The 15,610-nt window shown below is 45.5% G+C and overlaps 1 protein-coding gene across 4 annotated transcripts in view; it reads right to left on the bottom strand.

Moving 5' to 3' along the window:
* Window positions 1-15,610, bottom strand: part of Susd4 (sushi domain containing 4) — a 125,679-nt gene that overhangs the window by 58,211 nt on the left and 51,858 nt on the right. For all 4 annotated transcript variants that reach the window (XM_076937933.1, XM_076937934.1, XM_034508628.2 and 1 more), the window contains exon 3: window positions 152-364. In XM_076937933.1, coding sequence (XP_076794048.1) covers window positions 152-364 — 213 coding nt within the window. The remainder of the gene's footprint in view (window positions 1-151; window positions 365-15,610) is intronic.

Raw genomic sequence — 15,610 nt, 5'->3', positions numbered from 1 at the left:
GTGACAGATCGGATGCTAACTGACAAGAGAACGAGAACTATTCAAACTGATTTTGTAGATCAGACCAGCCCTGGGACTCCCCTCCAGAGAAACCACAGTCTTCATCCCTGAGAGCCTGTGTCTGACTTCCACAGAGGGACAGGCCTTTTACCTTCTTGTATGCAGACAGGTTTGTCACTTGGGATCCAGCCTAGGGTTCCATTAATATATTTCATACACAGTCTCTTTGAAGAGCCCTTCAGCCTGAATCCGTCTTGGCAGTGAAACCGGGTTACTGAGCTTTCGAAGAAAACTCCTTCGCTGGGAGTCCTGAAGCCATTCTCTGGGACGCCTGGGTCAGCACACACGTTGGGGTCATCGAGTCCTATATTGAGAGAGAGAGAGAGAGAGAGAGAGAGAGAGAGAGAGAGAGAGAGAGAGAGAGAGACTGAGACTTGAATAGTTCTCCAGGATCCGTATTCCTACCCCATCAGCCACTCCAACCTTATAGACAAAACTAACCTACCTAAACATGTTAACTTGCATCCCTTTGATTAGGAGAGGCCAGGGATAAGGAAGGAGTGACTTCTCTCTGCTAAGAGTCCAAATCTGCCCTCAAAGGGAAGGCGTGGAAATGTCCAAGCCCTGCACAGACATTTGTTTTTCCTATAAACTAAGAAAAGCTGACCCACAAATCCTCACTGAGCAGGTATCAGGAACCAATGCACAAACCTCCATGGAGATGGGTTGGTGTGCCCACCTTTTATTCCCAATACAGCCTACTGGTGCCAGCACTGCTCTCTGATTCAGAACGCAGTGCACACACAGCACTGGATCTTCTGCAGATGCCTGCTGCTGGATTCGTGAAGTACCTACTCCTCTGTAACAGCCTGGATTGCTAAAGGTCCTCAGCTGTCAGTGACACCCCTCACCCCATATGCGGTGTGAGAATCACACTCCTCCCCCTGCTGGTCTTCAGGGTCACTGAGCTAAAAGCGGCTAGGCACATGAGGCACCGTGGTGACTCCCCTGTGCAGAGGTGAGGAGGTGGAGGGAGGAGACAGTTAAAAAGGAAGACTGTAGGGGGACAGCATCTGTACTTCTACTTCTTAAGTACCAGCAATCTGATATTGCATTGAAGCAACAAGATACCATCCAGTGGTCACATGATCATTTCAAGTTTGTACATTTAGGGAAAGTTCCTTAGATCAGCAGGTGCCCCCAGGTAAGAGATGGCATGGCTTCCTTCAGTCTGGAAGACCGCATATTCTCACAGAAGGTCCTTTGAAAAGGTCATTATCTTTGTCAGATGGAGTCAGTTGCTCTCTAATTGTCTCAGAACGGGGTACATGTGTGTCAGTGGGGGTCACAGGAGGGCAGAAGCAATGTACTATCCCAGAGGTTAGGGAAACCTCTGGAAGGCCTCTAGCAGGGTCCTTAGGAGAGCAGGCACACCGGCCAGAAAGGAAGGTACAGGGTCAAGAATACCCATGGATGAAGACAGAGGATCCTGGGACCACTTCCCAGACATGAGGGACAAGATGGAACTTGTCTGCTGATGTTCAGAGAGGGCTGAATAGCAGTAAGCATGGACTTCTCTGGAGATCCAGTGTAAATAGAACAGAGGAGGTAACTACCTGTGAGAAAGGGTCAAGGCAGAGGTTTTATTGAAATGTTAAGATAAACCCAGACTTAATGGCTCAAGCCCATGACCCCAACACTCTATGGGTTAAGTGAGGGTTACTATAAGTTTGAAGCCAGCATGAGTTACATGGGGAGTTCCAGGACAACCTAGTATACACAGTAAGAGTTGCCTTTACTAAAATTTATTTTTAAACAGCAGAGATCTAGGAATCTTCACACAACAAGGAAAACAGTGGAGAACAGAAAGCTGTAGCTGAGGATGGCTGAGGGGGACTCTTCAGTAAGTGCCTGCTACCTGGATACAGGCAGGGAGGACACCTAAACCCAGAGGTGCAGGGAAATACTTATCTTTCCCTGAAACAGAAGGGAAGTCTTACCACACCTTTGAATGAGGGAAGAATGTTTCCCATAATGCAAGCCTCCTTGGAATACACACAGGAGGCTTCTCTCCCCATCAAGGTAGCCTGGGCTCACTCCTCAAGGCTTTCCTCACTGTGAGCAGGACTGCTGGTCTATTTTTCTGTATCCTTGTATGTGCAGGCCTAAGCAGAAGATTCAACCACCCTCATGTCCTCGGCCCCCGGTTGTATGCGTGTGCTGTATGCGGTGAGCATTCCCACAAGCACCATTAGTGAATGATGACTGGCTGGGTGGGTGTGTAAATGGATGGTTAGATGGGGAGTGGGGAGCAAATGCGTGGATGGACAGATGGACGAATGGATGATGGATGGATGGATGGATGGATGGATGGATGGACAAGTAGGTGAATAGATAGGTCAATAAATGGATGAATAGGTAGATGTGTGAATGGATGGACACATGGATGGACAGATGGATGGATGGATGGATGGATGGATGGATGGATGGATGGGTGGATGGATGCACAAGTAGGTGAATAGATAGGTCAATAAATGGATGAGTAGGTAGATGTGTGGATGGATGGACACATGGATGGACAGATGGATGGACAGATGGATGGATGGATGGATGGATGGATGGATGGATGGATGGATGCACAAGTAGGTGAATAGATAGGTCAATAAATGGATGAGTAGGCAGATGTGTGAATGGATGGACACGTGGATGGACAGATGGATAGACAGATGGATGGATGGATGGATGGATGGAGAGATGAAATTTGTGAATAGATGGATGGGTTGATAGATAGGCGTATAGATGAATAAACATAAGACAGTATGGACAGATGGGTAGATGGATGAACGGATGGATGGGTAAAGGGTGTGGTTGTATGAACAAATGGAGGAAACTGTGTGCCAACTATTCTGCTTGACCTGTTAGACAGCCATCTCTCCTCAACCAGGGAGTACCATGAGTGACCGGAAGCTCTTGCATGTCACGCACAGAGAAGGAGATGTGAAATTCTTTCCTGAAGTACCATGAGTGGCCGGAAGCTCTTGCATGTCACGCACAGAGAAGGAGATGTGAAATGCTTTCCTGCAGTGCATTCTCTCTCCCTTCCTGTGGATGGGGATCCTTACTCTTCTTTCTTTCATTTTGTCCCTTGTATTTTTTCTCTTTTTCTTTTTTGAAAACAGAATCTCACCATGTAGCTCTGGCTGGCCTGTAACTTGCTATGTAGACCAGGCTGACCTCAAACTCAGAGATTTGCCTGTTTCTGCCTCCTGAGTGCTGGGATTAAAGGTGTGAAACCATCATGACCAGCTCTTTAGTTTTCTACAATCTCAATGTCTTAACCTTCTTCCTTAACACAGGGACAGGGCAGGTCTATGCTGTGCCTTGCTTTGGGGATTTGTGCTCCCCTAACACATGGTTTCTAGCCAGTCACCCCTGCTACCAAACATCAGCACTGCCGACTATGGAGTACCTCCACCTGGCCACACCTTGTACTTGGCCACAAAGCTGATCTCTTTCAGAGAGGGAGACAAGATTTAAGGGAGGGTTAAAGACCCATCAGAAAAAGAAAATGATGTAATCCATCAGGAAAATCACTCTTGCCAATAAAAAAATGATGAGAGTTCATGAAAATTACAATGGGAGCAAGAAAGTTCCTCGAAGCCGAGTCTTTGTGTATTCCCTCTCCTGGAAGCACGGCCCCACCAGTTCTCTGCTTCCACTGAATCACAGCTAACATGGCCGTGCTCCTAGGCCTGATGCAGGGCTGGTGATCTGCAGTACTGCTGGCCGCAGATCCAGCCACCGGCACAGGAGAGATGAGCAGAAAAGAGCCACTGGAAGGCAGGATGGTGTAAGGAAAAAATATTCTTTATTTGGACAACTAATCCCATTGAGCAAGATAGTAATTTTCTAGGCCTGCTAGATCTTGGAGGCTTTTGTTTCAAATTATCCCTTGGTGGATCAATTCTCAGCCGGGCCATTTTTCTACAGAGCCCTCTCTTAGTGTCTTTCCATAATGATGATGATCAGCCCCTTCTGATAACAGACCCATTAAGGAGTGGGCTGATGTAGGTATTTGGAGGTGTGGAGAATAACTCTTGTGCTTGTCCACACCTATCATCTCTCAAGAATCTGCTTTCTTAAAACCCCAGCATAGTTCCCTCCCATCGTTCAAATTCTGCTTATGCTTTGGAACTGAGTGATCATGGCCTGGAGGGCAGAGTCAGTTCCCAGAATGATTTCTGATGTGTTTGCTCTTGGGAGGAGTTGGAGGAGGGGGAGGGAGGAGTGCTTCAGTTCAAACACCCCTCAGCAGCAGCAGCAGCCTCTCCTGGCCGTTCCTACTGCAGTCATTCAAGAGTATAGTGTGTGTGTGTGTGTGTGTGTGTGTGTGTGTGTGTGTGTGTGTGTGTGTAAAAGACACACTTGGGTGTGACCCAGACTGGGATATAGGCACCCAGATATTAGTCCTATTGTATGGGGGCTGCTATGCCCTTTCTTCTGGGTGAGATCAACCTGAGACTCTGAAGAGCAAGCAGAATGGCTTGCCTGCTCAAGTGTAGGTTGGCCTCGTTCAGTGTTGTAGACCTGGACAGAGAAATGAGGCATAGAAAAGCGTTTGTTCTCCCTAGCTGCTAGTCTTCAAGCTGAAACACCTAGCCTCTTCTTTTGGATCAGGACTTGCTCCACCGACTCTCCTGGGTCTCTAGGAGATACAGATGATGGATGTGTGGGTGGATGGAGGGTTCAAGGGGGAGGATTGATGGGTGGGTGAATGGATGTATACATTAATGCTTTCTGTTAGTTCTGTTTTCCAGCAGAACTCAGATGCGTGCAGGCTTCTAAGTGTTTAGGCACTTCCAACACGTGAGCTACAGGGATGCTGACCACTGCCTGCTTTCAGGGGCTACTTTTCTCAAGATCTTTGAGTTCAGATATACAGTTGATTCACTGAATGAGGTTAGTGCCTGAACCCTGGGGTCTGGACAACCCAGCGAGATAGCCCTAGCCCCTAGCCTGCAATCTCTCTGATACCTACAGGACTGGCTGCTCTGAGCCTGCACCCACCCCTTCTTGGGTATCAGCATCCTCATCTCTGGTGCTGATGAGCACAGATCAAGTCAAAGACACAGTGGATGCCAGAATTCCTTAGTTTTCTTTTCTTTGAACCCGAATCCACATGAATAATGGGGACTGGGAACAACCCTATCTTCTCACACAAAGAAATGCATCAGACGCTTCATCTGATGATGGGGTCTTGACACTTCTGGCTTGGTCACTTCTGAAACTGAAGAAACCTAGTCGACATTTCTACTGTGAACAACATAAGAAGTCTTTGAAAAGGATCATAAAAACGAAAGAGGTGTGAAAAAGCAATCTTTTGGGCTATTACAGCTGAAAAGTCATATTCTGGAAAGGAAGAGTGTATCAAAGGTAGCCAAATCCATTTAGAGCCAGGGCTGGCTTTCCATTTCTTTGTAAACTGCTCTGTGGCTCTTTAGGAGAAGAAACAGGATATAGACGCAAAAATTGATTTTGTATGCATTTCTTTACTGGGAGGGTATTGGGTAAATGAGAGGGAGCCATCCCTGCAAACGTTAAACAGATAACTAAGAGCAATCCCCAAGCCTTGCTCGCATCAGAAGCACTTACTATAGACTCAGTTAACCTTCAAATCACCTGCAAGGTTGCTGGCCCGACTCTGTGGTTAAGGGGTGTGAGGCTAAAGCATTGGTGCAGTCACACTAGTGGCTAAGAGTGGGGCTCAAACCCAAGTTCAGACTCAGTTCAGCACTCCTAACACAGAGCTGTCTCTGCTTGGCTTTTTCTCACCAACTTCTAGCTTGCAACAGATCTGTGTGACAATCTCAACTCTTAAATCCTCATGGATCTCATATATTAAAACAGAGCTGAGCAAATAGCAATTCTGGGCAATTTGATGACTGTGTACCACACCACACAGCCTTCACGGTTTCCCCAAAGCTTATCCTTTATCACACCATCTTGATGGGAGGAGCTAGGGACCTGGCTTGTCAACTAAGACATCTAAGGATCCCTAAAATGAGTTATCAAACATTTCCTGGCTGTAGCAGGGATCCAGAGTCTACTTCTGATGAGAACAGAGCCCAGTCCCAGATAATGGCTTCATGAGATAGAGAAAGTCCCATTGACTAAACTGCATACTACCTTCAAGAATCAAGAATCAAAGAGCAAAGAGAAATACGTGGTGGATTTGCAGGGGTCCCCTGAGTACCCAAGCTCTTCCTTCCACATCTCCCCATAGGTGAAAGCTTGCCTTTCCCCCAGTACCAAATCCCTTTTAATCAGTAACAACACATGGACAAAGCTGCTTACAGACAATCTGAAGAGTAAACTGTCTCTGCTTCAAGAACTCGTGTATTAACACCCTGTCTTATCCAGGATTAGATCAATGTCCAGACACCACTTGAGCTATGCCATGGCATCCACAATGAAAGAAGAGAGAGAGGCAACACTGAAGAGACAACAGGAAGTCACAACTACTGAGCCCATGAGGCCCAGTCTCTTGTGTGAATATTTAAAACCTAAGTGCTCCCAGACATAGGAGGTCTAACGTAGGAGCACCTGGCATGCCACATTTCTAGCTACCCTGCAACATAGCAAAGCTATCCCTGCCCTGCCCTCTCTATCGGTACTTAAGAGTTTCTGGCTTCACTTGAAGGTGTGAGCCTACACACACGGTGTTGGATGTTTGGGTTTCTCCTAAGTCAGACTCCAGAGACTCTACCATCAGGAAGTCAATCCATCCTGAGCCAAGGCCAGGTTCTAACATCCAGAGGACACCTTTGCTAGTATCAGGTATGCCCAAATCTGAAACCATTCCAATGAGAAGGTGCTCCACTCTAATGAGAAAGAGCTGGGGCCAAACCAGTTTAGCTGCAGAGACCTGGGGAGACCTCACCAAGAAGAGAAATCTCCAGGAGCAGCTCCCGACAGGCAGGACAGGAGACAGAGGCCCACAGAATGACAAGGACAATCACTGGGAAGACGTGACTTGTTTCATAAAGAGTCTTGTAGACATATTTACATGATAACATTATTAAGTGCTTCTTGGCCTCCTGTGTTCTGGGACAAACAATTTCCATGTCTGGCAAAATTTCAGCTTTGGTTTTAAAAAGAAAAGGGAAGAAGGGAGAAAAACATTTTTAAATAAGAGAGATAAGGAAGGAAAAATTATGTTTCATTTATATTATTTATTCTGTCAACAAACAGTGCTGTTTGGAGGAGAGGCAGGTGCAGGACCTCCATCCACTCCAACAGGAGGCATTTCCCCCTCTTTTTTTTCTCCTGTGTTTGTTTTTCTTCTGGGAGGGGCAGACAGGGTGTACACACACACACACACACACACACACACTCGCGCACACGCACACACACACGCACACGCACAAGCACACGCACATGGTTGGAAATCCTTACTAGGCAAGCATTCGATCACTAAGACGCATACCCAGGCCATTTTGAGTTTATTTGAGACAAGATCTCACGGAGTCACTCATGTTGGCTTTAAACTCACTTTGCAGCCCAGGGAAGCCTTGATCCTTCTACCTCAACCTCTCCAGAAAGGTTCAGAGACCCTCATCCTTGGCTATAAGCAATACTCCTCAGAACAAAAGCACAACAGACAAGGAGAAGTCAGAGTCCCTCCTACATGGGAGAGATGACGATTCTGTGTGTGTGTGTGTTTTTTTTTTTTTTTTTGGGGGGGAGACATCCATGCAAGCATGCTTGCTTGCAATCTGCATTGCTTTCAGAGACCACAACCAGAAAGATTAGACAGAACTCATCATTCAATACCACAGCCAAAGTGGGGTAATGGCAGCATATTTACCTGACAGGATGTAGTTTGTGTGTAAGAGTAAAGGTTGTGGACTGAGGGTACATGCTTTGAAGCCTGGCTCTGCTGGTTTTCTAGCTGTGTAAGCTTGGGTAAGCTTCTCTACCTCTCAGTATCTTTAGTTTCTGCTACATAAAGGAAGTGTTGACAGAAAGGTTTCAACTTCCCCATTACTGTGAACTTTTAGTGAGATGTAAATACACATAAAGCAACCAGTGGCAGATGACAGGTCGCAATGTATGCAAGCTGCTATGTTGTTAATATTCCACAGGTTCCTAACGTGAAGAACACGCAGCTTCATACAGAGGAGACCACCTCTCTTCCTAGCCATCTTCCTTACCACCTCACAATACTCAAGCCTATCCTTGCTTGTAACTGACCCCTGTGAACATGACTGTTGCACTGAACAACAGAAATGTACAAACAGAGTCCTTCCCTTGGCCAAAGTACTAAGCTATGGAAATTTTGATGGCGACACAGTCCTCTGGGGAATTGAACTCAGGGCTCTTTTAGAGCATGGCATGGGCAGGAAACACCAGGGTCGGTGGCATTCAAGGCCCAGAGAGCTGTGGCTTTTTTTTTTTTTTTTTTTTTTTTTTTTTTTTTTTTTTGAGACAGTAGCCAGGTCCCCTGGAAGATGGCTAATGGTTGAGCAGTCAACCTCTAAAACAACTCCTGATTTAGGCACAGACACAAATGAAGCAAACAGAATCCCAAACCAAACTGAGATTATAAACACCAAGATCCTGGGATGTATTCAGCAAGCTTGGAGGGGAAGAAAAGAGGGACTTGGGACAGTTTCCAATGGGAGATATAGCACAGTGACCAAAACCCCAGCAACAGAGAAACCCAAGCTTCATCAAAAGAGATGGGAGGTCCCTACATCCATTCTGCCTGTGAACCTGGGTCAATCATCCCATAATTCAGCATGTTTTCAATTACATACTAAGAGTATCAGTGCTGCCATTTATTGGTCTAAACAGATATTTTTTTTTCTTTTTCTGAAAGAGCAATACCCTTGAAATACTGCAAGGGAACAGGAGAAACCCTGGCTAGTTACTGTAGTACTATTTCAGCCTCCCCAGAAGCACGACTTGGCTCTTTGTTTTAGTGAACTCTCTCTAATAAGTCTCTACTTAAATCTCTTGTTCTGAAGGTATCAGCGAGTGTTGGGGCAAAAGATTCATCTGCATGGCTCAGAAGCTCAACATCTGGATTGCACTTTCCAAATCTCCACCCAATGCCCCACAAGTGAGCACATGTGCAGAGTATCTGGATGCTAATCAAGTCAGGCAACACCTCCCCAGAAACAGTGGGGGAGGTTTTAATGTTTCAAGAAATATCCAGAGATGAATAGACAGTCTGCTATGTCTGAGCAAGTGTAAACATCACAAAAATAAGTCTTAATGGCATAATTTAGACTTGATTAAAATGGATAAAGACCACAGATGTGGATGTCAGAGTCGTCCCCATTTGATGCCAGAACTGATATTTTCCCCTTCTTGATTTAATTTGCTTTGATTACCCAATTATTCCTACGGCCTTTCACTCAGTTTCGGTTCCAATAAAACCGATCACAAACCGAACTCATAATGTGATTTTCATTGCAGTCTCCTGACACTGCTCCACAGTCATCCCAGACTCTGCAATCCCAGCCCAGAACAGCAGCATGCATTCACACCCATCCATGACCATTCACAAGGCTAGCACTAAGCACTGGCCAGCAGGAGAGTTGGGAGTTTTCCTGTCTGCAGGAGGCAGCAGGATCATTTTGTAGTTGATATAAATTGAGGTATCAGTTGTTCAGACATCTGAATGAAGTGTGATAGGGTTTTAGAGAATGGGTTGCTAAGGTTAAAGATGCATCTTTTTTTTTTGCTTTTATTTTCTAAATAAATGATTATGAGAATAATACAGGTTGCCTGTCTAGCTAGCTCTTGATCTTGGATATATTACTTGGAAATTCCTAGTTTCAATATTTTATTGAAAATGGTTTCTTGGGTCCATTCCATTTTCTAAAATCCTTTTTCTCCTCCTTTGAGACAAGGACTCATGTGGTCCAGATTTGCAGAGGATGATGCACTTGAAATTCTGGCCCTCTTGTCTCTTTGTCCCAAGAGCTAGGATGATAGATGTCTCTACTAAATCGGTCTTATGAGCTTCTGGGCATCACATCCAGGGCCTCTTGCATGATAAGCAAATCTACCATCAGAGGGAGGTACAGCTTTCTAGTCTCTTCTTGATAAGAACATGTAATAGTCTTCCAGAATATAGGCCCTTAGACCAGCAGCTGTCCACCTGTGGGCCACAACCCCTTTGGAGGTCAAACACCCTTCCACAGGGGTCACCTAAGATCATCGGAAAAAAATATTTATTTTATGATAATCAAAGTTGAAGGGCACTACAACATGAGGAGCTGTATTAGAGGGTGGTAACATTAGGAAGGTTGAGACCAACATAGTCTGGGAGACACTTCATGGGGGAGGGTGCGTCGATGGGGGCGGGGCTATACTGTAATCTTAGGATGCCTGTGGCTGTCTTCTGTTGTTTGGAAAATTAAAGTTTTCCTTCCCTTTTGCAAGCAACAGCTTTCAGACAATACTAAAACACGTTTCCCACATGTACACAGCCTCACAGTTTAAAGAGCGTTTTACACACACGATCTCGTTCCATCCCACGGCATCCCCAAGAGACCACTCCAACAGTTTGATAGCATTAGTTCTCACGGTCGCTGCAGAAAACCCAACTGTTAACAGCAACAACTTTCAGGCAGTCTTTTTTAGCAGAACTGCACTCCACCCACTCAATAGCTCGTTCGCTAAGTGCAGTCTAAAGCCAGAATGTGAGCTCTTTAATCTCTTACACTCTCAATTGCCCTTGGGACTTGTGAGTGTGTGTGTGTGTGTGTGTGTGTGTGTGTGTGTGTGTGTGTGTTAGAGGGAGGGAGAGTTAGTAAGGTCAACTTTGCTGTGATAAAATACCTAAGATAATCAGATTATAAATAGAAAAGGCTTGTGTTCACTCAGACTCTCAGAAGTTCCAGCCCATGACTGGCAGGCCTGAATCTTTCAAGTCAGCACTTTATATGGCATGTATGTGGTGCGTGCATGCACGCACATTCTGGGGAAGGGCTGTGGAAAGGCTGCTCATCTCATGGCAATGAGAAATGAACGGAGTGTGGGAACCAGGAGCTTAGCACCCCTTCAAGGGCACATGCCAGTGAGGTAACTGCATCCTGTCAGGTCCAACTGTTTTCAGGTTCCAGTGTATCACCCTAGTAGTACCAGAAGCTGGATACTGGACTCAGGTACTCTTGAGAGACAATCAACATCCAAACTGCAGAAGCTTGTGAAATGAAAGATGGAAAAGAAAGTACCAAGTATAGCCTTTGTACGACAACGGTCCTCTCTCAGCACCGGCCAGAAGAGGGTGTCGGGGTTAGATCCTCTGAAAGTGGAGTTACAAACAGCTTGGAGATGCCATGTGGGTGCTGGGGGTTGAACCCAGGTCCATCAGAAGAGCAGGAAGTGCTCTCAAGTGCTGAGCTGTCCCGCCCCTTACTTTTTCTTTCAGGATGGTAAATCAGAGGAAATTCTTCTGCCACTGACATTCATTTGTCACCAGAACTTGCAGGGACCTCCACATTACTACCATCCCCCGTGACTCAGCAGATCTGGATTAAAGCCACAATCATAGAACGATGTCCCTTAATCAGCTACTGGGATTTACGGCAGCGAATCTTTTATTGGAACATTGAGGGATAATTTATTTAAATAATGTACTCTAAGTAACAGGTTTTTATCACCTATCTCCTTTTAAGCTACTTAAGTCTTTATAGCAAATATTCTGAAAACTGCACAATAGGTAAATAGAGATAAACAGAGACTGAGCAGGGAGTCATCTTAGAACTCATCTGAAGAACTTTAACTGGTAAGTAAGACAAACGGACAAGACATCCCGATGACCGTGTAAGCTCATACAGCTCTGAGGAAGAAAGTATGACGTCATGGGGCGGTCCACAGCCCTTCACACTGCAGGGACAGCAGAACAAGCCTCCACCAGACAAGGCAACTCCTCTCCAGAAAGACAGCAGTTGTGTAATAGGAAGAGTAACGTGGAAATAAAGGGAGAGGTGTGTCCAGAGTGTAGCTTGTTTAGGGCCGGAAAAAAAAACCACACACACACAATGGAGAGCATTATTCTTCTGATGCATAAAAGGAATTGTGTGTTTTCCTCTTGTGACAAATCACGCCCAAGCACCTACAGGGTAAAACACTCAAAACAAAGGAAAATGAAACAGACCTCGATGCAACCAATCAGCAGGGTTTCAAGGCAAAAACCAAAATAAAGAGAGCACACAGGCAGTCCCCAACCACTCTGAAGGTGCCTGTACCACTCTTATAGCCCCCACCCCTTTCCTTGCTCCCTTTGTACCTTGCCTGTGCTGACCAGTCTGTCTAGTGGATGCTAGTAGATATTTTCAGTAGAAGAAAGCTAGGTGTAAGGGAGCAGCAAGCATCCAGCAGAGTGTGAGCTGGGGGATCTGAATCATAGGACTTGTGTGGAGTCAGTTCAGGGGCCACAGCCTGGGCTTGAAGCATGCTCAGAACTGGGGAAGGGGGCATAAGAGTAAGTAACATAAGGGTCTCCAAGACTTCCCTGAGGAGCACAGCACAACTTGCTGGCTGGATCATGTGTGAGTCAGAGAGATACAGCGATGTCAGGTTTCTCAGTCTCTACCTGAAGCTTCATTCTCAATATGGATGTCTGCTGCTAATAGGGAGAAGCAAATCTAGATTCTGGAATGCTTGGGGTCTGGATTGAAGGCATTCTCCAGGACAAGAAGGAGTCTGCTAAGGGACTAGTTCTTTGGGACAAGCTCTGCCATATCCAGTGCAGAGCTGGCTACTCTTATTCTGTCTTTGACACACTTGAGTGACTTTTGTTTCTTGCATGTGACCCCTATGGCTTATGGAGTGTCACATGAACTGCAAGAGAACTCTGGCATGGGTCTGGCTCCTCGGATGGTTCTGGGGCATGTCCAGGTCTAACAAGTATGCCTTACTTGTGACCCTAGATGACCAGCTGGAGGTCACTCTCAAGCATTGCCCATTTGATCTTCTCCGAGTCCTGTGGCCTGCAAGGCTATGCCATTCCTTAGGGTAGACAGCTCCTAGCAGTGCTTTTAAACACATGGGATAGTGACCACGGGTTCTATGTAGAGCTAGTGCCGGTAGCTGGTGTGGCATCTTTTACACAAGAACAGCTGTGGTGTAGGACTGAGCTGCTGCCCAGAGTGGACTCCCTGCCACTGTTCTTACAACTGGAAATCCTTGTATAAAATTTCCTACCACCTTGGTTCCCAAACATGTGGGTCTTTGACAGCATCTCCCCAGGAAAACCTGTACAAGAGGCACTGAGTTGATCGGAATAGCTAACAAGCTGCTCATGAGACATGAGGTTCTGAAACCATTAACTGTGTTTTCAAGAACTTCTAATCACTAAATGTTAATGGCTACTGGGCAATTTCTTGTGTATGCATTAACACCCTCAGGCAATACATAGCAGGATTTTAAAATTTTACATTTGTTCATTTTATATAAATATTTTATATTTATGTATTCATTTAATTTTGCATGTACACATATGCATGCGCACGTACACATACACACACACACACACACACACACACCATGGCATGCATGTGGAGGTCAGAGGACAATTTGTAGGAGTCAGTTCTTTCTTTCCACCATGTGAGTCCTGAGGCTTGGTAGAAAGCCTTTACCAATCCAGCCATCTTGTTGGCCTAGGGTTTTTGTTTTAATATGGAAAAAGATATAACATATAAGGAAAAGTGAAGGCTGACTGATAATTTTTCTATTTTTTTTATACCGCTTTGAGTTATTCACACTGTCTGCAATGAACAGTTATAACCAAGAGGCAAACACTGTTTTTCAGTGGACTCCAGAGCATACGACAGTTAAATTGGGGGTGGGGCAGAAATATGGGAGTCAACAGACAAGACATACAGTCTTCAGGACCCCCAAACATGATGAAGCAGCCGGATCCTCCAGAGCTGTATAGCACAGGCCCAGTGCCACTCTAGCGGGTATTAAATTCCACAGAGGCACCAGCAAATAACATAATGTCCCTTTAGTTGCTCCCCTAAATCATCTTCCTGCCTCAGAGCAGTGCTGTCTCAGAGCTGCCCAGGATTCTGAAGGGCTGCAACTACCAGAGAGGGTCTGTGACACTGAGAATGCAGCTGGGTGCTTTATGGCCCTCCTCCCCTCAAGGGTCGGCTGCACGCTGAGAATAAATACTGCTGGGTGGGGACCAGGAGGCTGGAGAGGAAGAGCAGCTGTCTGGTGGGGGTTGATAATGAACCGTTGCACGCGATCTGAAACCACTTAATTTCCTAAACACTGTGTTATAAACATGCTGTCAGTGGAGTTTGCTGAGGATGGAGATAAATCAGAAATGGGGAGCTGAAACCCCTCAAGTTCCCCTAAACAAATAGCCTTTGCTATGGTCTTAGCTGAAATACTACCTGCAGTTCTGATAAAGGGAGACAATGTTAAAATGACGTCAGATGTTCTTCTGGATAGCCAGTGCTGCCATAAAGCAGCTTCTCTTCAAACACGTAAGTAAATAAATGCCACTAAAGGGCACTGAAGCACTCGTCCTCTTTACTTGCAGGTTTTGGTCCAGATTCGTGGAAGAAAAGGTGTGCTTCAGCCTTGATGGAGGTCTGTGAGCAGTGAGCAGTCATCTACCAGAATAAATTAAGATGAAGGCAAAGAGGGAGAATCGCAAATAGATTCTTGTTGGCTCAGAAATAGATTCAACATTTTTTTTTCTTTTATGTTTTCCATGCGAAATAGAAAAAAAAAAAAAAAACAAAACAAACAAAAAAAAAACACAAAAATCCCAAACCTCTGACACAGAATCTGATTAAGTCCTGCTCTCTCTGGTGTTAAGATACAGGCTCTATCATCATTTTAAGGCCAGAAAACAAAACAGAAAGACCGTGCAGTAAAGGTCACAGGTGGAAAATAAGACTGGCCAAGGGTTTCTGTCTGTGTCACCCTCCTGCTGTTGGAAGGCTATGGAATGCCACACCCTAACATTCAGGAGAGTGCTAATTTCCCGGGAGCTCCATTCATCCCTCAATTTCATCTCTGACATTAGTCCTGGCTCCTCCACCTGTACAGAATTATTAATTAGCGCCCAACAGGATGATCAGCAATCATGTCCTCTATTTGCACGGCTAATAGTTCCGTTCATGAATGGTTGCTCAAAATATTTTAACCCAGTCAGTCTGAGAGAACATATGATTGCGGTTAAAATGAAGGACCCCTGGACCCTGCCGGCCCCTCGCATCTACATCTTGAGCTGCCGTGCAAATGAGATCGCTGTAATTTCAAAGTTCGATAGGAAGAAAATGAAGCAGCTGCTATTTAATTTTTTATGGGACCCACAATTTGTCTCATTAGCTGGCAAACAGGATAGAGTAGGAACTGAATGTGGCCCAACCCTCCATTCTGCAGGGCATGTAAAAAAGGGCTGTACTAAATCACTCAGCAGGGCTCTCTGCAGGATAAGGTTCCACTGGCTGGTGCTGGGGAAGGAACACCTAGTTTCTATCCCAGTTCCAAGGCTGGTCCCATTCCCTCAGAGACACATCAACTTCAGCTAATTAAAGAAGCTTCCTAAGACTTGTTATCTAATCTGCAA

Source organism: Arvicanthis niloticus, chromosome 7 (assembly GCF_011762505.2).
Source record: "Arvicanthis niloticus isolate mArvNil1 chromosome 7, mArvNil1.pat.X, whole genome shotgun sequence".
NCBI classification, from domain to species: domain Eukaryota; kingdom Metazoa; phylum Chordata; class Mammalia; order Rodentia; family Muridae; genus Arvicanthis; species Arvicanthis niloticus.
The sequence above is the reverse complement of the archived record's forward strand: the minus strand, read 5'-3'. Positions and strand labels throughout refer to the sequence as shown.